General features: G+C 41.4%; 1 protein-coding gene across 3 annotated transcripts in view; it reads right to left on the bottom strand.

Annotated features, from left to right (window-relative positions):
* The window catches only part of AK5 (adenylate kinase 5), a 233,166-nt gene that overhangs the window by 102,671 nt on the left and 106,971 nt on the right, over window positions 1-23,524 (bottom strand). For all 3 annotated transcript variants that reach the window (XM_027584212.2, XM_027584202.2, XM_027584192.2), the window contains exons 7-8: window positions 11,224-11,314; window positions 3,965-4,041 (exon numbers count right to left, since the gene is read on the bottom strand). In XM_027584212.2, coding sequence (XP_027440013.1) covers window positions 3,965-4,041; window positions 11,224-11,314 — 168 coding nt within the window. The remainder of the gene's footprint in view (window positions 1-3,964; window positions 4,042-11,223; window positions 11,315-23,524) is intronic.

Here is a 23,524-nt window from a genome sequence, read left to right as displayed (position 1 = left end):
AAGGGGCCACGGATGTTGGGGAACACTGACATTTAAAGAAGGGACCGGCAAAGAGCAGCTCAGCAAGGACACCAAGAACCAGCGGACCGACAAGTAGGAGGAGCGCCGAGAGAGTGAACACAGAGCAGGGCAAGAGATATGTGGCTGAGGCTGACTGAGTGTTCACCAAACTCATCCCTCCATTCCTGGATGCATAAGCAAGCTCCGTTTCCCAGCCTCCCTGAACTTGCAGAGCGCCACTGAGTGAGGCTGCCCACTGAATGTTGGAAGAGGTAACGTGCAATTAAGGGCAGGTCCGTCTTCCTCAGGCTCTTTGCCTTCCCTTCCATGATCCCTTTGGAGGTTGCATGTAAAAGAACCTCTGGAAGGAAAGCGCTCAGATTTTGAGGTTTTTTTTTTAAATTTTATTTTATTATGTTACGTTAATCACCATACATTACATCATTAGTTTTTTTTTATGTAGTTTTCCATGATTCATTGTTTGCGTATAACACCCAGTGCTCCATTCAATAGGACTTTGAGTTTTATTTGTTACTATAGCAGAGCCTAGCCTATCTTTGTTGATCCTGGCTCTGAAGTCAGATGGCTGTGTTTGAATTCTGTCTTTACCTCTTGCCAGCTGTGTAACTTTGAATAAACTGCTTAATTTCTCTGTACCTCCGTTTCTTTATTGGAATAACACTATAATAATAATAATAACAACAGAATAAGTAATAATAAAATATATTTTAAATAAAATGTTTTAATAAAATATAACAATAATATTGTAATAATATCTATCTCCTATAATTGAGGGTAAAATAAGGTAACGAATGTGAAGTATTTAGAACAAAATAAATAATTTAGAAATTTTAGAGTCTAAGGGGGAGGAGAATGTCAAGACTGGGAGGATGGTTTACAGCTGGGGTCAGCAAACTTCAGCTTGCACGTCAAATCCACTGCACTGCCTGCTTGGGTACAACCTTCCGATTTAAAAGGGGTTTTACATTTCTAAATAGTTGAGATAAATCACATGAGAATTATATGGAATTCAAGTTTCAGTATCAATACATAAAGCTTTACTGGGACCCCGCCATACTCCTCTGTTACCGTGTTGTGATGGTTTCCTTTGCTCAACAATCCCAACAGAAGCCATTCGGCTCATAGAGCCTGAGGTATTTACCACACGACCCTTCAGAGTAAAAGTCTGGTGAATAAAATGTAGCAGAGGTCAAGAAAGATAACTAAAAAGTGTTAACTGGAATTGGCACTAGATCACCAGTGACCCAGATACTGCCTTTATTGGGAACGGTAAAAGTAGAAACTAGATTTTGGTGCCCAGCCGATCAAAGTCTGTCTCCTGACTCCACAGCTCGCTAGCTGGGTGATCTTGGGAAGTGTCTTAACTTCCATGAGCTTCAATGTCCTCTGCGGTAAATTGGGGATAAACGGAGCTACCTTCTTGAGTTTTTGTAAGGGTTAGCAATAATGCACATAAACCATAAAACACAGTGTCTGGCTTATAACCGGTTCTCAGTAAATGCAAGCTCTTGTTATTTAATCTACTGTCACCAAAATTGCTGTTCCTTTATAGGTAATGCCTTTTGACTTTGAATATTTTATTTTTGTCTTCGGTGTTCTGATGTTTTACATTCTATGCCCAAGTCTCTGCCGGATTGCTCCTCTTTAATGAAGCCACCCTATTTAATACTATAACCCCTTCCCAACCCCAGCATTCCTAACCCTCCTACCTTACTCTACTTTTCCTTTTCCCATAGGACTTACCACTTCTGACATCTAGAGAATTTACTAATTTATCATGTTGATTGTTTAGTATCTGTCTTCTCTACTAGAATGTAAGCTTCTTGCCTCTTTTGTACAATTACATATTTCAACCACCCACACAGTACCTGGCATACAGTAGGGGCTCAATTGGTATTTGTTAAATGACTAAATGAAAAAAAGAATAAGGGAAGAGTTTTGTTTCTGTTGTTTTTATCCTGCTCAGAACTGGATGTGCTCCTTTAATCTGGGGACTTGTGTTGTTTCTCATCTCTGCAAAATTCTCAACTATTATCTGTTAAAATAATAAAATAAATCAAAGAATAAATAAAAGGGAGCCTCTGCCCCATCCCTCTATTTTCTCCTGGAACTGTTTTTTGAATATGTCGGCCCAATCAATCTATCCTCAGGGACTCCTGAGTTGTTTCTTACATTTGACAACTGTTTAGCTTTCTGGTTTATTCTAAGGCAACTTCCTCAGTTCGTCATTTAGCCTCTTCAGCTGTGTCTAGTCTACTATTCAAAATTGTTAATGGAATTTTTATTTCAATGACAATATTTTTTGTGTCTAGAATTTCTATTTCTTCCCTCTTCCTTTTTTTCTCTTCCCTCCCACTTTTTTCTGTACTTGTTTCATGGTTTATCTTCCTTTTATCTTCTTGAATATTTTAAGTATTTCTATATTGAAATTTCTTTCAGACTTTTCTGTTCTCTCTAGTTCTCGGGGTGTGAAACCTTCCATTTTTTAATCAGCTGGATATCTGGTAATGGTTCATGTCTTTACGCAGTCTGTAATTTTGGATCATGAACTCCCCTTCAATAGTGGTGTTTGGAATTTGCCCCTGCTAGGGTCTTGGGAGTTGGCAACTGAAAGGGCTCCTAAAATCTATCACTGAATGGCCTGTCATTGGAGGCTGAGTTGGAAGGCAGTATAGTGCAGATGTGAGGAAATGTGCCCTAAGTTCCCTTCCCCACTGTGAAACATTTTTGTTTAACTGTGGGCAAATTACTCTTTGAATCTTTATTTTCTTATCTATAAAATAAAGATAATAATTCCTATTTCCTAGAGATGTTGTAAGGAATTAGTGAGAAAAGAAAATTAAGGAACTTGGCACAATGTTCGGTATCTATTAAATGTTTTATAAATGCTAAAAATATTATAAATACACAGTACCTATTATATCACTTGTCAATATTTTCTCCATGCTTTTTAATATAAAAGAAAGAACCTAATGTTCATGAAAATAGCTTCTTTTTTTCTTAAGATTTTATTTATTTATTTGAGAGAGAGTGAGAGCGCATGCACGAGAGAGCACCAGCGGGGTGGAGGGACAGAGGCAGAGGGAGAAGCAGACTCCCTTCACTGAGCGCAGAGCCTTACGTGGGACTCGATCCCAGGACCCTGGGGCCATGACCTGAGCTGAAGATAGGCGCTTAACCAACTGAGCCATAGTTTCTGGATAGGAATATGAAATGCATAGCCAACCATTACATCTGGACACTGGTTTGCTCTATCTGCTTTATCTGTGACATACATTAGTTTGAAGATGTGGGGAAAAAACCCTCATGTTCTCTCGGCTTTCAGCCACTGAAGAGGAGAACTGATGAGCAGTAGAAGGAAATTTCAGACATTACCCTCTTTTTAAACAAAATGCTTAATTAGAGAGTTGGATCATTTGCCAACTATTTTGGATTATTAAAATACAGCAGGAGGGAGAGTTCTTCTGCTGAGAGGAAAATGACCTAGATAAATGTCTCTGGTTTTATTAAAATAGAAAATAGACTTGACTTCTTGGCTGTGTTGTCATTGGTCATTAGTCCTTTTCAAAGGTCAGAAATAGAAAAGCAGAACCCTGAGCCTGTAGCTAGTACTCAGTAAATACTGTTAGTTCATTGTCAGAAAGGGATCGAGAGACACAGGCAAATTCTTGCGCAAGAGAACCTCACATAACCTCATTTCCTTCTCATGTAACTTAAACCACAAACTTTTCCTTAATTAGTTGCTGTTTTGGAACTGTGGGGAAGGGGGGGCCGAAGGATCGAAGTGAGTGAATAAAAGCTGTAGGCTAGCATGATTTATCATGGAATATGCTATCATCTGTAAACACCTTAAAAATGATTTATAATTCTAATTTTCGTAAAACATTTACAAAGGCTAAAATTGAAATATTTAAATAGAGAGGTAATTTTAGATTTTAATTACCTGATCTTCATAATCAGAGCCTGTATAAATGGTCTCTCCAGTGTCCAACATCATTGAAGGATCAAGGTCACTCGAACCTAAGATTAGAAAAGAAAAGATTACCTGATAAAGGCTGTCTGTGTATGTTTCTAAAGCAAACTATCTCCCACTAGGTTTCCGTATTGTTCTTGTGGTTACATTAAATTCACAAACATTTTTAGACTCTTCTCCTTTGCTGGGCACCATGTTTGGGCTCCCAGATAGAAAACACAGGTACTCTAGACACTGTTTCCAGCCTTAAGAAGAAGACAGTCCTGTGGAGGACTCTGATTTGTCAACAGCAAGGTGCAGAAACCAAATAAAGAGCTACTAATTCTGACTAGAAGTGGAGGTGATGATGGAGGTAAGAACTAAGCACAAGGAATGAATCTATGAGCCCAAACTTTGCGAGTGAGTAAGGATGGTCCAGGAGGGGAAGCGGTTTAGGGGTGTGTAGCAGTAAATGAGATAGAGGGAACACTATGAGCAAAGTGCAGAGTGGGAGAAGAGCCAGGACATTCCAGAAATAAGTTGGGCAGAGTTTGCTAACTGCGTGAAAACCTGACAAATTTTTCCTCCAGGCTTTGGGTCACTTTAGTCCCTGATGATGAGGGACATCGGGTTGACTTAACGTATTAATAGAGAGCTTCCCCCTGTAGGTACTACAGGTTACATTAATTTGCTTACCCATTAATCCTCAAGGCTCAAACTTAAAGGTAATTTTCATAATGGGGCTCCTGGAGCACAACTGATTTATCATCCTTGTTTAATGACTCTTTCCTCCCGGGAAATACATATCACCTAACCAGCCAGAAAGACAGAATTCGGTGCTGCCCATAAAACGCTATATGTCCTTGTGAAGAAACAAATCACTCCGCGTTTCACTGTAGACTTGTCTTTGCCAAATAATTCTTGGTCAGAAGACACTAATTAAACTAATTAGTGTAAAGACACGTTAAACTAATGTTTAATGAACAATAAAAACGTCAGGCATCTCATATGCTTTTCAGATACAGACCTCTCCCAGAGAGGCTGCTTTCGTCCTTTCTTCCAAAGAGAGTTTCAAGGTATGTCCTCACACAGTCTTTTCTCAACTCTTCTTTTTTTTTTCCTTTCTTTCTACTCATGATTACCCCTACTGTTCAACAAATCAACTAAGGACTGGTCCATTGTCATAGTGTCGAAGTACTAAGTTAGAACCTTGTTTTTGTGTATCTTTACACTTTTTTTTAAAAGGATGATAAAATTTTTCAGAGTGGAGATACTTGACCCATCAAAGGATTTTGGAAAAGTAACGAAATGTGAAGTTGCCATAGGTGTGTAGAGCACAACTGTGGGTAATGCCAACCTATCGTGAGAGCAGACCTTGCCAAGTCCATTGTTAATAAGGTGGTTGCCAGAAAGGAGTGGGGAAGACAATGCACCACACGCTATTTAACAAAGTGAGACTAGAGGGGTCATTTGGAAACTTAAATTTTATGTATAATTTTACCAAGTAATGCCATTATATGCAATTTTTCTATCTTTGTGCTTTTGCTATTTTTAAAATAAGAAATTCTATAAGGTGTATCTGAGGGGCAAAATATTTGATTGTCTTGAAGCCCATTTTGGGATCAGTTTGCACTTACGTGCTGTGGGGAAGTCAAGATGTCCGAAGTAAATGTGTATTTTTCCATTATAAGATCATGGAAGTTTTAGAACCAGTATTTCACAGAATACCACCCCCTCATTTTAGAAAAGAAGAAAATGAGCTTTGCAGAAGTCAAATAACTTGGGCTAGGTCTTACAGAAAGTGAGTGAGATCAAAGACAGAAGTCATAGCTCCCAACATATCCTGCCTAGTCTGAAGTCGAAGCAGGAGCAATCCAAACAGCTTTATGAATATGATCCTTCATTACAGTACCCTATGGGATGGGACTGTAATGTCGTCTCTTCCACATTCTGAGAAAATGAGTAACAGTGGATGGCAGGTGATGAGATGTGTCACCAGGTGGCTGTGGAAATGGGAGAACCAGAAGCGGAATCAAGAAGTGCCACTCCAGTCTGGGACAATCGATGCTCCTTTCTGGGTGGTTGCTATTGACAACATCATTAAAGGTAATGCCAATTTTCTTTAGCTTTCATTGTTTCCATAATATGGATATTACCCACCGCTGACTTGTAGAAGTGGTGATAGGTACTTGGATTCAAACGATACCCTCATCTCAGCTATATTTGGAGTGATTCATGTGGAATGAGCAATGTGATCTGAACACAAAGGCTTATTAAACATATAGCCGCTTTTAGTTCCTGTGCCCTACTTATTTTATTTAATTAGAAACTGTTCTTTCAGTTGTTTTAAAAAAGTACAAATTTTCAAGAGCTCTTAAACAACCTGGTTAACAGATATTACACATTAATGTTTAAACTGGAACCAGACTGTTAGAAAACTATCTCCAGCGATGGTAGATCTTTGTTGAAGGGGGAACAAAAAAACTTCTTTAAAAAAAAACTTGTGCTTACAAAGAAGAGTTGGCTTTCCTAATAAAATGCTTTTAACAGAATTTTATTGTATCATTAAGGGATGGAATTTCTTGACACGTTGTTGCTCTTGGCAACAGTACTAATAAATCATAGGAAGCAACAGACAATGGATATCATTATCAGCTCAGATAGTGACTGAATAGCTTTCGTGTTCTTTTAGCACTGGTTGCTTGGTTTGCTGAAAATGGCACCTTTAATAATAGTTTAAGTTTGACATACAGAAGAAGGAGGTAAATATAGATATATGTATACATTTTTGCCTTCTTTCATTGAACAATTTAATGCATAAAACACCTGCAATGATCTCGTTACTCAAAAGGGACAGCAAAATTAGGGCATTTTGTAAAAGTGATAGTATGGCTTTCACTTGTCCCTATTTTGAATTTCTCAATTTCTTTCAGATTTAAAAATATTCTTTCTATAGATACAGAGCCGAAATAGAATCCCCCAGGGAACACTCAGCGTCACCCGTTTCAGATGTAGAATGGTCTTCAGAAAGATTCTTTTCAGGTTGTCTCCCTAAATTTAAGAGGGAAGATGATACAAATTAGCTTAAGAGGTACTGGAAGGCTAACCATATTGCTTTCTGGGGCAATGTTACAGACTTTTCTCCTCCTTGTGGATCTTTAATCTGAAGTTTTAGGGAGGTCCTCCTCTCACTTGGAGTACCAAATAGAGGGGCACTCCAGCAAGGCAGGGCTTCTTGGGCAGTGAAGGGCATCAGTAGATAAAGCTCCTCTCACATATCATTTGCATCCTCTGAGGAAGGCAGGCTCTCCCTTGTGCTGTCTCTTCTGCTCAACTGTAAACAGCTTTAGGTGGTGTTGTATTTCATCTCTAAATTTAAGAACAATACTTAGAAATTCTATGCATTTGATACATACATGCTGAATGACTGAAAAACGAATAAAAGGACATGTACATTTTGCTTTTGCAAATCTTGACCTTCTCCATTCACTTCACAAACATGAAATTCCTCCTGAGTGCCTCAGGCATCAGGCACGGAGAGCCCAGCTCTTATTCCAACAGACATGGAAAGTGTTAGTAACAGTTTGCATTAGAATTCCTTTGAAGAGCATTGCATTTCTTTGGAAAAATACCCGGATGGTATTTGGGACTAGAAGATGAGCTTCTCAAGGAATCTGGTGTTGGAACTGTTCGGGGTGAGCCGGGCAGGAGTGATTTTCCAGTTACTCCATGACAGGGGAGGGGGGAGTAGTAGTAGTAGTCTGGGATGGAGGCTGAGAACGCCTCCTGAGGAAAATCACATTTAAACTGAGATGCAAAATAGGATCCGGCTGGGTGAAGGAGGATCTAGGGGGTGAGAGAGTAAAGAGGATGCACATGGGAGGGGGGGAGGGGCAGAGATACCAAGTAACTTGTGCAAATGGCCAGAGGCAGGGAGGTGCTTGAGACATCCAAGGAGCTGGAGGAAGCCAGTGGGGTGTCGGGGGTGGGGGGAGGAGATGCTGGGGCAGGAGGAGGACCACTGCAGCAAAGCGAAGGGTATTTCTGTCATGCTAAGGACTCTGGTGCTCAGCCTGCAGGGAAGTCATTGAAGGTTTTGCTTTGTTTCGTTTTATCCAGGAGGAAGGGTGGTCAGAGCTGCATTGGATGAGGAGCTCTATGGCAGCAACATGATTCAGAACAGATGGGAGAGGCTAGGGATGAAGTAAGAGACCAGGGATGAGGTAAAAGGCCCGGAAAGAATGACAAAGCCCTGACGAGTGCAGCGAGGATAAAGAACAGGGACTGCACTCCCAAGGTGTCCTTGAGGAATGACGACTGGCGTGGGCCCCGAGGATAGGGGCATTTTTGCCTGGCTCCCTTAATAGAGAAAAACTACCTGATCTCACTGAGAAGGTGGAATCTATAAACAAATACAGGAAGCAGAGAGCGGGGCAATGGTTACCATGGCACAGGCAGGTGGGCGATATGGGAGATGTTGGCCAAAGGGTACAAAGTTGCAGTTACGCAGGATGAGTAAATCTAGGGATGTAATGTACAGCCTGATGACTGTAGTTAATAACACTGTATTAAGTGCTAGAAATTTGCTAAGAGAATATATTTCAGGTGCTCTCCTTACACAGAGAAAAATGGTGACTAGGTGAAGGGAAGATAAATTAATTAGCTTAATTGTAGTAGTCCTTCCACTATGTATATGCCTGCTAGATCATCATGATGCACATCTTAAATATATACAATTTTTATTTAAAAAATTTAAAAGAAGAATGGAAAGCCATTCGCATGGAGGTGATATGGGAGCTGTGGGGTAGGTGAGATTCTGCAAAGAGAGGGTCCAGAGAGAAGGGAAGAGTAGAGGGACAAAACCTGGGGGCTGACAATTCACAGAGCAGTGGCCACGGACATGGCTCGTTTAACTGGGTGAGTCAGCAACCTTTACAAGCCTGGAGGTTTCACCCACAGATGCAGGCTTCCGTTTTCTCTTGAAAGAAAGATCCAGCAATGACTGGCCCATTCTTTAATGGCAGCAATAGCATGGGGCTTCGAAGTGGCTGCCTCCTGTAAGGGAGGCATGGTGTGCGTCCGGTTTACTACAGTCCCTCCCTTGCTCACGCCATCAACCGAGGGCTGTTATAGATAGAACAGGCTTATTTTAAGGCTGGAACAGGACTCAGCTTTCAGGGCTCTGAGGCATGGAGGGTAGCTCCTGGGAGCTGAGGCTGTGAGCAGACTCCTCTGTTCAGAAGTCTGGAGGTAGAGAGAGGAAAGACGAGGCCTGTGGAAGCCTCTGCTACGGGGAGGGGCCATGCACGCTGAGCACACAGCACCTGCCGTTAGGCAGTTTACCGACTAGCACAGAAGCTAACTCAGCCACGCCACTGCAGGATGAGGCCACCTTGGAGAAATGCCACTACAGAGCCACAAAGTACAGTGTCAAGTGTTCTAAAGAAGGCTGCTTAGAAGACGTGGAGAAAAAGGAGCCCTTGTGCACTGTTGAATGCAAACTGCTGCAGCCACTGTGGAAAACAGCATGGAGCGTCCTCAAAAAATTAAAAATAGAACTACCATATCATCCACTACTGGGTATTTACTCCAAGAATACAGAACCACTAATTTGAAAAGATATATGCACCCCTATGTTTATTGCTGCATTATGCACAATAGCCAAATTAGGGAAGCAGCCCAGGTGTCCATCGACAGATGAATGGATAAAGATGTGGTATGTAGGTACAATGCAGTATTATTCAACCATAAAAAAAGAATGAAATCTTGCCCTTTGCAGCAACATGGATGGATCTAGAGAGCATAATGCTAAGTGAAATAAGTCAGTTGGAGAAAGACAAATGCCATACGATTTCACTCACATGTGGAATTTAAGAAACAAAACAAATGAACAAAGAAGAAAAAGAGAGACAAACCAAGAAACAGACGCTTAAGCATAGAGAACAAACTGACGGTTACCAGAGGGGTGGTGGGTGGGGGATGGGTGCAAGAGGTGAAGGGGATTAAGAGCACACTTATCATGATGAGCTCCGAGTAATGTACAGAATTACTGAATCTCTCTATTTTGCACTGATACTAATTCACACTGTATGTTAACTATACTGGAATTAAAATAAAAAAAATAAATAAAAAACAACACAAGGGGCAGCTTAAATCAGCTCCTCCACTCCACTGTCTTAGCAAACTGAGGACACCTAGCAGTTAGATATTTGTTGTTAGAGGTCTAAGTAAATGTTCTAAATAAAAGATTGACTTATGAAGAACAGGTGTCATAGCATTTTCCAGAGCAGCAGCACCCAGGTTTGTGTGATAGTACATGCTTCTCAGTACTCCAGCTTTCCCCGCAGTAGGCCCTCTTATTCTAACTATCACTGGAAAGCCAGGCAGGTGAGTTTACACTGTTATCTGTGCTCGGTGGGGCTGCCCAGAGAGACTACATCCTTGCCTTTCTTTTTATTCTGCCTCTCTTAGGGTGCTTTCTTTCTTAGGGTGCTTCAAATCAAATATGGGTAAACATTGTAAGTGTTGAGCTTTTTTCTTTACAGCTCAGAACTTTTTTGGTCTTTACCCACTGAGGCCATTACTGAGAAGAAAGGTCAGGACTGGGACGAAGGTTTGAGAGTCACCCACATGGAACTGAGAGTTGAGACCACGGAGGGACCATGAGTTGACCAGAGTCAGAGAGTCAAAGAGAGTGAGAAAAGGGTCAAGAACAGAACTGTGAGTACTGCCTACAGAAGGGTGTGTGATAGCCCCGCACTATCACAACGTCAAACTTCTAGGGGTGCGTGCTTAGGAAGGGAAGGCGCAGAGCCAAAATGGGAGCTGTGGGTTGAGATAAGAGTAGCCATCTGACAGAAGGGGAGGCTTTTCCTAAGGGGGCGAGGCAGAGACAACTATGAGTTAAGGAGTCCTGGAGGAACTGTAACTTTTAATTGTTGCACAACGAATGGGTTCGATTCGTTTTTTTCAATTATAGTCACATAGGTCCTATGTTACGTTGGGACTGCCTGCTAATTTACAAGGACAATGACTGAAGGACAAGCATTACCTGTAAGGGCCAGATGGAGAGCGCTTCTTTCCCATTTTGTTTTGTACCTTTATTTTTAAACCAGGAAGTGTAAAGCTCTGAGGACAGCGTCATCCTTAAAACCTTACAGCGGATTGTTGTGCTCTGACATGACTATAGAACTCCAGACACTTGGCTGGTGGTCAGGCGGGACTGGGGCCCGAAGGACACAGACACTTACCTGCTGCAGCTTCTTTGTTTGGAAACAACTTGCTGTCAACTGCCAGGCTGATGTCATAGAACACCTCATCCTCGTCTCGGTCAGCGTCCAACTGGGCGAAGTCAGGACAGACGAGTTGGGAACAAGAAAAGACATAAATTAGTTCACTCCCAGATACAATGAGCATGCATCACACAACTGTATCTCTAATGAAGCAGGTCAACAGGAATTAAAGCACTTGAGTCTTTTTTTTTTAAAGATTTTATTTATTTATTCATGAGAGACAGAGAGATAGAGGCAGAGGGAGAAGCAGGCTCCCAAGGAGCAGGGAGCCCGACGCGGGACTCGATCCCAGGACCCTGGGATCATGACCTGAGCCGAAGGCAGACGCCCAACCATCTGAGCCACCCAGGCACCCAAAGCACTTGAGTCTTAAGCAGACCCTCAGAGAGTTTTTCGGCCTAGACCATGTAACAAACAGAGAAGGATATTGGGGAATAAGCGTACAGTCACTCACTTATGGTTAAGAAAAATGTGTAGAATTTTCTTAATTTGTAAAGTACGCTTTGGAAAAAGTGGGAGTTGAAATTTACCTTGTGCCTTCTGGCTCTTAGGGTTTTTGTTTTTAATTAAAAAGAACCATGAAAATACGTAGTTCTGAACAATAAGGGGGGAAATTTTCCAATGTACTGTTAAAAAAAGAAAGAGCTCCCAAACCAAATTTTAGTTACTATTCTAGATACTATAGATACTATACAACAGAGGTAGTCGGTAGACACTATAGACTTAGATGTAAAAAAATTACAGATTTAAATATTTTACCATTCTTTAAAATTTACAAAAATTTAAATATTAAAAAATGTGGTTATATTTATAAATCCTCCATGTCCCAAGTTGTGCAGTGGTTTTTTTTTAAATACGTGCTTGTCTCTTTAGTTTTTAAAAACTAAAGCTTTGCTGAGTTATAATCAACATTTAATAAACTGTATACATTTAAAGTGTACAAACGGTAAGTTTTGACATCTATGTCTGTATACCTGTGAAACCATCATGAAAATCAAAATAGTGAACATAACTATCACCCTCAAAAGTGTCCTTGTGCCCCTTGGGGATGAATTCCATCCTCCTGCCCCCCTACCTAGTACTCATTGATCCAACATTTCTCTAACTATAGATTATTTTGCATACTCTAGAATTTCATATAAAAGGATTTATACAGCATGCAATCTTTTTTGTCTGGATTCTTTCACTCAGCTCAGTTATTTTGAGATTCATCAATGTTGTAGCCATCATTCATCCATTTTCATTGCTGAGTAGTATTCTACTGTTTGGATACACTGTTAATTTCAGCCTGGATATCTTTCAGTTCAGGCATTATAGTTTTCATCTCTAGACATTTGATTTGAATCTTTAAAAAAATCTATGTCTCTATTTAAGGTTTTGAATATCTGAAATGCAATTATAACTTTTAACATCCTTTGCAAATTCTAACATCTGGTGTTTCTTTGCACGTTTGGTAGTGTTTATTGGATGCCAGGCATCATCATTTTGACTGTGTTGGGTGTTAGTTATTTTTGTATTCCTATAAATATTCTTGAGCTTTGTTCTGGAATGCAATTTAGTTACTTGGAAACAACTTGATCCTTTCAGATTTTGATTTTAAACCTTGTTGGGCTGACCAAAAAATTGCTAGAACTGATATACAAATTCAGTAAAGTTGCAGGATACAAAATCAACATACAGAAATCTGTTGCATTTCTATACACCAATAATGAAGCAGCAGAAAGAGAAATCAAGGAATCGATCCCATTTATAATTGCATCAAAAGCCATAAGATACCTAGGAATAAACCTAACCAAAGAGGTAAAAGATCTCTACTATGAAAACTGTAATGCACTGATGAAAGAAATTAAAGATGACACAAGGAAATGGAAAAACATTCCATGCTCATGGACTGGAAGAACAAATATTGTTAAAATGTCTATATTACCCAAAGCAATCTACACATTTAATGCAATCCCTATCAAAATATCAGCATTTTTCATAGCTAGAACAAGTCTAAAATTTGTATGGAATGACAAAAGATCCCAAATAGCCAAAGCAACCCTGAAAAAGCAAAGCAAACCTGGAAGCATTGCAATTCTGGACTTCAAGTTATATTACAAAGCTGTAGTGATCAAGACAGTGTGGTACTGGCAGAAAAACAGACACATAGATCAATGGAACAGAATAGGAAACCCAGAAATGAACCCACAACTATACGGGCAATTAATCTTCAACAAAGTAAGAAAGAATATCTAATGGAACAAAGACAGTCTCTTCAACAAATGGTGTTGGGACACTGGACAGCGACATGCAGAAGAATGAAACTGGACCACTTTCTTATACCATACACAAAAATAAATTCAAAATGAATGAAAGACCTAAATGTGAGACAGGAAACCATTAAAATCCTAGAGGACAACACAGGCAGTAACCACTTTGACATCAACTGTAGTAACTTCTTACTAGATATGTCTCCTGAGGCAAGGAAAACAAAAGCAAAAATAAACTATCAGGACTTCATCAAAATAAAAAGCTTCTGCACAGTAAGAGAAGCAATCAACAAAACTAAAAGGCAACCTACAGAATGGAAGAAGATATTTGCAATTGACATATCTGATAAAGGATTAGTATCCAAAATATATAAAAAACTTACCAAAATCAATACCCAAAAAAATAATCCAGAAGCAGAAGACACGAACAGACATTTTTCCAAAGACTATCCAAAGCCATCTGGATGGATAACAGACACACTAAAAGATGCTCATCATCACTCATCCTCAGGGAAATAGAAATCAAAACTACAATGAGATATTACCTCAAACCAGTCAGAATGGTTAAAATTAACAACACAGGAAACTTTTAACAGGTATTGGTGAGGATGTAGAGAAAGGGGAACCCTCCTACACTGTTGGTGGGAATGCAAACTGGTACAGCCACTCTGGAGAATAGTATGGAGGTTCCTCAAAAAGTTAAAAATAGAGCTATACCCTATGATCCAGCAATTGCACTACTAGGTATTCACCCGAAGGATACAATATTACTGATTTGAAGAGGTACATGCACTCCAATGTTTATAGCAGCATTATTAACAATAGCCAAATTATAAGAAGATCCCAAATGTCTACTGACTAAGGAATTGATAAAAAAGATGTGGTATTGGGGTGCCTGGGTGGCTCAGTCGGTTAAGAGTCTGCCTTCGGTTCAGGTCATGATTCCAGGGTCCTGGGATTGAGCCGCCCTGTTTCGGGCTCCCTGCTCAGCGGGGAGTCTGCTTCTCCCTCCCTTTGCTCCTCTCCCTGCTTGTGCTCTCTCTCTCAAATAAATAAATAAAAACTTTAAAAAAGATGTGAGATATATGTACATATCTCTCTCTCTCACACACACACACACACACATATATATAATGGAATATTACTCAGCCATGAAAAAGAATGAAATCTTGCAATTTGCAACAATGTATCTGGAGCTAGAGTGTATTATGCTAAGTGAAAAAAGTCAGTCAGAGAAAGACATATACCATATGATTTCACTCATCTGTGGAATTTAAGAAACAAAATAAATCAACCTAGGGGGAAAAAAGAAAGGCAAACCAAGAAACAGACTCTTAATTATAGAGAACAAACTGATGGGTACCAGAGGGGAGGGGGTGGGGGGATGCATGAGAGCACTTGTGTTAAGGAAGGCACTTGTTGGGAAGAGCACCAGGTGATGTATGTGAGTGAGGAATCACTAAATTCTACACCGAACACTAGTGTTGCACTGTATGTTAACTAACTGGAATTTAAATAAAAACTTGAAAAAAAAAAAAAAAAGATCTGTTGGGTTGGACCAGAGCAGTGTTTAGTGTACGATCAATTATTCCCCACTGTGGAGGCAAGACTCTTCAAAGTACTCTACCAAGTACCTTGTGAATTAAGAGCTTTTCCAATCTGGCTGGTAGAAAAAGGCACTCTTCCAAGCCTGGTGTAGCACCAGTTAATCCTTCTGGGTGGTTTTCTCTCAGCTTCAGGTAGTTCGCTCAGATGCATGCACTGCTTAGCACCCGGCTGGATGAGGGGAACCCTCGCCAGATCTCCGGAGTGCTCTCTCCGTGCTGCTCACATCTCTGGTACTCTGTCCTCTGACCTCTGGTCACCTTGGTCTCTTAGACTCGCAGCTCTGTCTGCCCAACCCATGGGGTCCCGCCATCGCCACAAGGCTTCCTTCTTCCTGCCCAGGACCTGGGAAGTCTCCAGCAGTAAGAACGATCCTCGGGCTCACTACATCTGTTTCCTGTCTCTCAAGGAATCACCTCATTGCTTGATGTAAGGTATCTTGAAAATTGTTTTTTTTTTTAAATACATTTTTTTCTTTTCCTTTTGTCTGTTTGTTTCATGTGGGAGGGAAATTCCAGTCTCTTTTATTCCATCTTGGTGAGAAGTCTCAATTCTTTAGCTTTTAACCTTAATTATTATCTTGAAGATATTGAAGAAGATTTAAGGGATTTACCCCTTTATATTCTCCTACTGAAGCGTTTCATCAGTCTTAGTGAGGAAAATTTTGGAAGCCTAAATTAGAAAGTTATTTCTTTCCCTCCTCTTAAGGTTAAAGCACATCTGAATGGTGCTTCAAAGTGCTTTCACCATGTCGCATCACCCCATGGGAAAGGTGAGGCAGATAGTTTTCTTTCTATTTTACAGGTGAGGAGATATCTACCTAGAGACTTTCTTAGGTCAAGCAGCTATAAGCAGAGCTAGGACTTGAATTCAAGATGACTGACACTTTCCATCCTACAGATACCATCGCAGTAAGACAGATATAGTCCCTTCTGCTCAAATGAGTGTTAACACAGCCCCTTTTATCTAAAAGCAAGATAAGAAAAGCAGCTGGTGGTTAGGGCAGATACAAGGAGACCATGAAGTCACATTTCGTGCCATCTTGATGCACTGTTTCTTATACCCATACATACTATGGCTGGTTGGTTCTTTCAAAATATTTATTAGCTATCCTCAGTAAAGAGTAATGTACTAAAGAAGGATTTTGCTTTTATTTTTTCTTGGACTTTTGAGATATGGGTGGCAGCACTGTCATTTTATAAATAAAAGAGCATAAGTTTATGTTTTAGCTTGGGATCCCTAAAAAACAGAGCTTAAGGCAAAACATAGGTTAACAATTTATTGGAGGGTGTGTGTGTGTGTGTGTGTGTGTGTGTGTGTGTGTGTGTGTGTGTGTGTGTAAACCCAGGGCAGTAAATGTGAGGTAAAAAGGCAAAGAAAAAAGGAAAAAAAGAAAAGGCAAAGAAAAAAGGAAAACAGATGTAAGGTAGCACATTCCTGGACTGGCCGCAGCTTCACAAGAAAATAGAGCTGGTAGCTTGGTCTCTAGAAAGGTTAAATGGACCCTTTACATCTCAGAAGAGTCTGACAGGAGGTGGGGACAGGAGAGGTATTTATATGCTGGTTCTTTTCAGTTTCTTGTCTTTCTTTCTTTTTCTTTCTTTCTTTCTTTCTTTCTTTCTTTCTTTCTTTCTTTCTTTCTTTCTTTCTTTCTTTCTTATTTATTTGAGAGAGAGATCATGTGAGCACTGTGGCGGGGTGGGGGGGGGGAGGGAGGGGAGGGGGAAGGGCAGAGGGCAGAGGGAGGGAAAGGAGTGGAGGGAGAAGCTGACTCCCTGCTGAGCAGGACCCTGGGATCACAACCTGAGCTGAAGGCAGTTGCTTAACCTACTGAGCCACCCAGGCGCTCCTCGTTTCCTTCTTTCACTGGTCCAAGTTTTACCTCTGAGGAGTTAAGTACCCTTTAATTCTTGATTGTGCTGTTTAGCCCCTGGGGCGGCCACTAAGAGGCCATACCCCCCTGCCAAGGGAAGCAGCACAGCATCTGAATCTAGAAGTGCTAAAAGGAGCCAGGTCTGTAGGTCTGGTCTGGTTGGGCCTGGGTGCCCTCTCTAGAGACTCCCACCATGGTGGGGGTGATGAAGCCCAACCTTCAATGCTGACGAGGCTGCTTGGTTGTCAGCAATGTTGGACATCCAGGGCAGTGGTGGACAGGGCTCTCTGTTCAATAAGCACTCAAGGCCTGTCAAACAAGTGAGTCGGGGGAGGCTTCAGACTGAGCTCAGACAGCTTAAAACTCCACTGGAGCTTGGTTTGAATTTCTGCTTCCCCCTGTAACAACTTACTTCCCCCTGTTCTTAGCAGCTACACAATGGGATTGCTGCAAGGCCTAAGGAAATGGTGTATGTTTAACACACAGCACAGAGCCTGGCATAAAGTGCAGTCCTCCTTTTTGTCTCTCTCTGCGACTACCTAGGTCTGAGGGACTATATCTTATAGATCTTTGATTGCTTCTGTACTTTGGACACACACACACACACAGAGAGACACAAACACACACACACAGACACTTCTTCATTTTTTAACTTGGGGATTGTGGAACAGGGAATACAAGAGACTTTGAGACTTTCCAGGAGATATTCTATCCTCTGACTGATTTGAACAAAGCTATGTTTTGTTGTAGCACAGACTAAATTACGTGACTGTCCAAGGCAAAAGCCAACTGCAACAGGTGAAACACCGTTCATAAAAACATTCAACACGTATTTGCTGAGTAACTACCGCATGCTGGGTAGATTCCAACCGCTAAGTGCTTGGGTGATGAACGTGGACCGTGAGGAAGGAAGACGATAGCCACGTACCCAACTCAGCTCTGGACTGCGCGGATCTGCTGAAGCCTGTTTACTTCTGCATCAGGATCACAGCAGGGAACCCAGACTGCTTTATTTTCTGTAACATCCCACTTTTCCCAACTCCAGGAAAAGCATGGGACTTGTCTCTCCGTTCTCTTAGCAGATAATGTGGCACACAGACCTTGGAGAGCACTGTGATTAGGTACTATCACAACAATCGCCACTTAGTTGGCTAAGAGTTTTGCAAAATGGTAACATTCAGTGTTGGAGAGGTTGTGTGTATGGTAAGAGAACTGACTTTTAAGTCATCAAACATTTTACTTATTTTATTGTTACCCAAACATTAATGGTTCTCAACCAGAAGAAATTCTGTCTCTCCCACCTTCCCCCATCCCAACATTAGGCAACGTTGGGAGACATTTTTGGTTGGCACAACAGGCAGGGGAGACACTACTGGACAAGGAGGCTGCAAAATATCCTACAGTGCACAGGACGGCCCCCTCACAACAGAGAACTATCCAGTCTGAATGTCAGTAGTGCCAAAGCTGAGAAACCTTAGCTTCACCAAGGCATTCTCAGCTTTTGGGTTTCCAAACCGTGTTTTGAAACTCAAGTAGTGATGATTTTTCTTTTTCTTTTTTTTTCCTTTTTAAGGAAAAAGGTTTTGAACTGCAAGAACCTGGGCTGTTAACTTCAAAATGCAACATATAGCAGAAGTGGTGATGCTGCCGTGGTACCATCAGTAGAGGGTGACAGAAGCTCTAGGAATGAAAGTTCATTTACAGCTCACGGGTCAGAAGCAAGCTTCATGGGACAGACGGAATCGTGCTGTTTGAGGTTGCTCCCAGCTCTGAAATTCAGTGATTAGATGGGCAACTTTACCTTTTCAGTGACTGTTATCTGTCTGGCAATCTTTTTTTTTTTTTTTAAGATTTTATTTATTTATTTGAGAGCGAGAGAGAGCAAGAGAGCACATGAGCAGGGGGGAGGGGCTGAGGGAGAGGGGGAAGCAGACCCCTTGCTGAGCAGGGATCCCCTTCACAGGGACTCGATCCCAGGACCCCGGGATCATGACCTGAGCTGAAGGCAGCTGCTTAACCGACTGAGCCACCCAGGCGCCCCTCTGTCTGGCAATCTTAACAAAATTCTTTTCTTATTCTGAGGGAAAGGACTCACTGAGGACAAGGTCTGGCATAATCTGTTTCAGGTCATTTAATGTCAAGAGGCCTGGGGAGGTCAACTGGTAACTTCAAAATGAAATGCTTATCACATCGCCCAGTTCACTCACAACGCATGTTTTAATTTGAATAACCAATGTTGGAACAGCTTTCAAAATTGTACAAAATATACCTGTGTTAGGAAAGGAAATTATAGTAGGGGGAGGGGAGGCAGTACCATGTGAGGAGAAAGTGCATTTTTAATGGCAGATACAAGGTTTTGGTTTTGTTTCCTTTGGGCTCTGCTTTTCAGGCTGCAACAGGCTGTCCAAATCTTCTCCATGGAGACAGGGCTTTCTGCATTCCTTGCTCTGCTAGGTAGGAATGTTAGGTTTACAAAATGTCTCTAAATGGACTTGAAGGGAGAACACCATTTCAATTTCTCTTTCCAGATTGCACCTTTCATTAAGTGTACGTCTATCTCCCGCTTTTTCTCTGCTTAAGTCTGAGGAGGAAATAAGTGCGTTCTGTTATTCGTATTGTCTCAGTTTTATATAGCCCATAAATGTCATTCTCAGAGCATCAAGCTGGCTTCCTGAATTATTTACTCCTCCTTGGTTTCATGCAAGGGATTTCAATTAAGCACACTCTCCACCAAAGGCTTTTGTCATCTGCTGCTGGAGAACCCCCAACATGTAGATAACTGGCCCTGCAAATTTTCTCTTTTATATGTTTAGAGACTTCCCTCTACCTGATTGGTTGTCATCCTCTTCACAGTAACTTTGTTTTTCTCCAACAAAAATTGGATATTGCATTAAAAGAGTAATAATTTAGGGCTCCTGGATGGCTCAGTCATTAAGCGTCTGCCTTCGGCTCAGGTCATGATCCCAGGGTCCTGGGATCGAGCCCCACATCGGGCTCCCTGCTTGGCGGGAAGCCCGCTTCTCCCTCTCCCACACCCCCTGCTTGTGTTCCTTCTCTCACTGTCAAATAAATAAATGAAATATTTAAAGAATAGTAAAAATTTAAAGACCTGTGGTAACTGGAGTGAAATCTGTAGTCATCATTGACGGAGTAATGACAGTTTATATTAGCCTGCAGAATTGTATTGCTAAAGCTCCATAATTGATCACAAAATCTGAAAGAAAAGCACCTACATGGATTTGGTGGTGGGGGGAAGTGGGTAGGGACAATATTCTGTCTGAGAAAGCCAAATCAATCCCACTTTGATAAGCAGAATTCCTGTGGTATGGCCCTGCTCAACCGGGATGTGTAGAACATATTTCTTAACAGAATGAAATAAGGGGAAAACGTGAGAAGACAGATCTAAAAACAGACATGATTGGTATGCAAAGTGATGAGTACAGAACACTGGAAAGCTGTGGATATCTGAGTAGAAGACTGTTCTCAGCTTTTTGTATAGAATCCTTATTTCACTGGGTATTCAGATCATAGACAGCAGCTGGAAAGTTTTGTTGGGAGTAAGTCAACACAATGAAGAGGTTCCAGAGAAAACCGTTTCAAGAAAAAGTTTCTTCCTGAACGTGAAACCTCAATGTAATAATGACTGACTTATCCTGCTGTAGAGACTTAGAAAAGGAGGCTAAGAATTTTGATTACTCTTATTACACTGACTGAGAGATCATTTTTCAGAATCCGCATCAGTACTCAACCCATCAGCAAAGTGCCAGGTACAGTTACCATTTTTTGAGCACCTACTATATGCCATTCACCATTAGAACTTTTTTATACCTGTTTATCATTCAGTCCCTACAATATCATTATATAAGGGATATTCTTTTTAAATTTAAATTCAATTAATTAACATAGAGTGTATTATTAGTTTCAGAGGTAGAGGTCAGTGATTCATCAGTCTTTATACCACCCAGTGCTCATTACCTCATGTGCCTTCCTTAATGTCTATCATCCATTTACCTAGAAGGGGTGTCATTATCCCCAGATTCAAAAACTGGGTCTCAGAGAGATTAAATAACTTGTCCAAGGTCACGCAGGTGGTAGAGCCAAGATCTGAATCCACATCTGTCTACATCAGACTGACCAATGTCCACCACCCACTAAGGCTGTGGGGATCAGCTCTCAGCTCCATGGGCAGACTTCATCTTCGCTGGGCACTTGCAGAACAAATCAAGGCTTTTAGAAGGACTCTTAGGACAGACCTTTAAGAATCTGCAGAAGCCAAGCCAAGCCAGGTCCAGAGGCAATATACTCAAACGTTCTTGATCCTATTCCCTATTTTTAGACCATGCTTGGGGGTTTTATTTATCTGAACGATGGGTGTAGCCTACCAGGTGGCTGTGGCTGTTGGCAGAAGGACCTCCCTCTCTGTAGGCTGGCCAGGAGCACTGGAAGGAGCAAGGACAGGTAAAGTTGACCACAAGAGGCAGATGACTGTCCAGCTCCTAAAAGAGCTCTCCTGGGGGGCCTTCAGCTTCAAGCCACCAACTTCACAGGGAAACTGGCTACCACTCCACAGCCTTCTTTGTCTACTCTTGATTCCAGCTGTGTGCTCCTTAGCAGCCTTCAAAAATGTCTTTCTGCAAACAGCCCTGCCTTAAGTCACCTAACACGGATTTTGTGTCTGTTTTCATCCCAACTCAGTCCTCCCTCAGCAACCAAAGAAAGAGTATGCCTACCCTCCTTCTAAGAGCCTCTTTGGGGCTGGAGAGCAGATTTCTGATATGGGTCCACGTCTGGTCTGCTGTGTTGGGCGAAGCTGCTCTGCTTCTGCTCCAGGGCTCCATCAACCAGGACTTTAGGGCCTGGGCTTGGCTCAGCCACTCTTCTCCAAGGCCTAGCTAGGGTTTCAGTTCTGCCTCTGACTGACAGGCAGCTTTCCAGACGACTTTCCTAAAGCTCCTTGCTCTGGCTGTCTTATCAGGGGATGGTGGACAAGTCCATATTACCCATAATAAGAGGGGAGAGGCCCGGCCTTCAGTCACGCAGGAGGTTGCTGATGAGAGAGGAGGCCGGAGCATCAAGAATCCAAGTCAGTGGTAGGAACTGGGTCTGGAACAATTTTTGAGCTGAAAGACCTGTGGCTGTAGTCGCTAGTTATTAAATTTTGCAGGCTCAGAGAGTACCCAGAGAGACTGACCACTGTCCAAATCATGAATGGATAACAAATGGCCAAGATCCTACTCATTGATCTGTGGGCACTATGATGGGACACTTCTAAAATTAGGTTGCTGCATGTGGCATCTAAAAAAAAGCTGGACTCATAGAAACAGAGAGGAGAATGGTGGTTGCCAGGGGCTGAGGGGCAAGAGAAATGCAGAGATGTCGGTACAAACTTCCAGTTAGTAGATGAGTACCTTCTGGGGATCTAATATTCAGCACGGTGACCACAGTTAACAATACTGTATTATAAACGTGAAAGTTGCTAAGAAAGTAGATCTTAAACATACTCACTACACACACATACACACGTTGTCATTATGTGAAGTGATGGATGTGTTAACTAACTTTATCATGGGAGTCATGTCACAACACATACGTGTATCAAATCATCACATTGTACACCTGAAACTTATGCAATGTTATATGTCAAGGATAGCTCAAGCTAGAAAAAAAGTAAAATTATGTTGCTCCAGAAAGCACATAAAAGGTATAAACAGTTAATGGAACTAGCTAAAATAAACTCCTACTTAGTACATGCCAAAAGAGTTTAATATTTTATTAAGATGATACTACTAAGCATTGTCTCTTCTCCCTCAAAACTTAAGAAACAGATCTGTAGCCCAGCAAATAGGTTGATAGAATGGATTTTGTCAAAGAAGCAAAGTTTTAGAACATGTCTTGGAATGGATATGGATCCTGTGCAATCTCTTATCCTGCATACATGATGTAATTCAATTCATTCAAGCTTTATTGAGTACCTACTTCGTGCCAGGTATGTGCTGAGCACTGAAGATGCAGGGAGGGAAGAAAAGATCATGTTAGCCTTTGTGTAATTAGTAAGGCACCAATAAGGGCTAAAATTCTTTGAGAAAAACTTGATAAAAAAGATGAAAAGAATACAACAGAAAATAGACAAGACACACTCACTCATGGTAGACAAGACTCACAGGGCAGCTGCTCGTTTTTCTCTGCTGCACCTCACGAGGCTCTGAGCCCGGCAGTTAGACAGCAAATACTTGTCAAACTGAATTACCCAGAAAATTCAATGAATTAAAATACCCTTTCCCCTTCCTATTTGCTCTTATCTTTCCTCCCCGCATTCCAGCAATCCGAGGTTTTATCAAACTACAAGGTGGTGGGATAGAGATTTAAACCTCTGCAAAGAAAGCTTCCAAACTAAAGAAGCTGGTTAGGAGTTTCAGAAGTCAAATTTCAGCCTCATGTGACACTTGGTACCTTTTCTAAATACAGGCTCCATTCTCTGCAGCGCTCAAGTGTCTCTTGCTGCCGAACCCTAAGTGGTACCCTGGGAACC

This window comes from Zalophus californianus, chromosome 4 (genome assembly GCF_009762305.2).
Source record: "Zalophus californianus isolate mZalCal1 chromosome 4, mZalCal1.pri.v2, whole genome shotgun sequence".
In the NCBI taxonomy this organism is placed as follows: domain Eukaryota; kingdom Metazoa; phylum Chordata; class Mammalia; order Carnivora; family Otariidae; genus Zalophus; species Zalophus californianus.
This window is presented reverse-complemented; position numbering and strand designations above follow the sequence as displayed.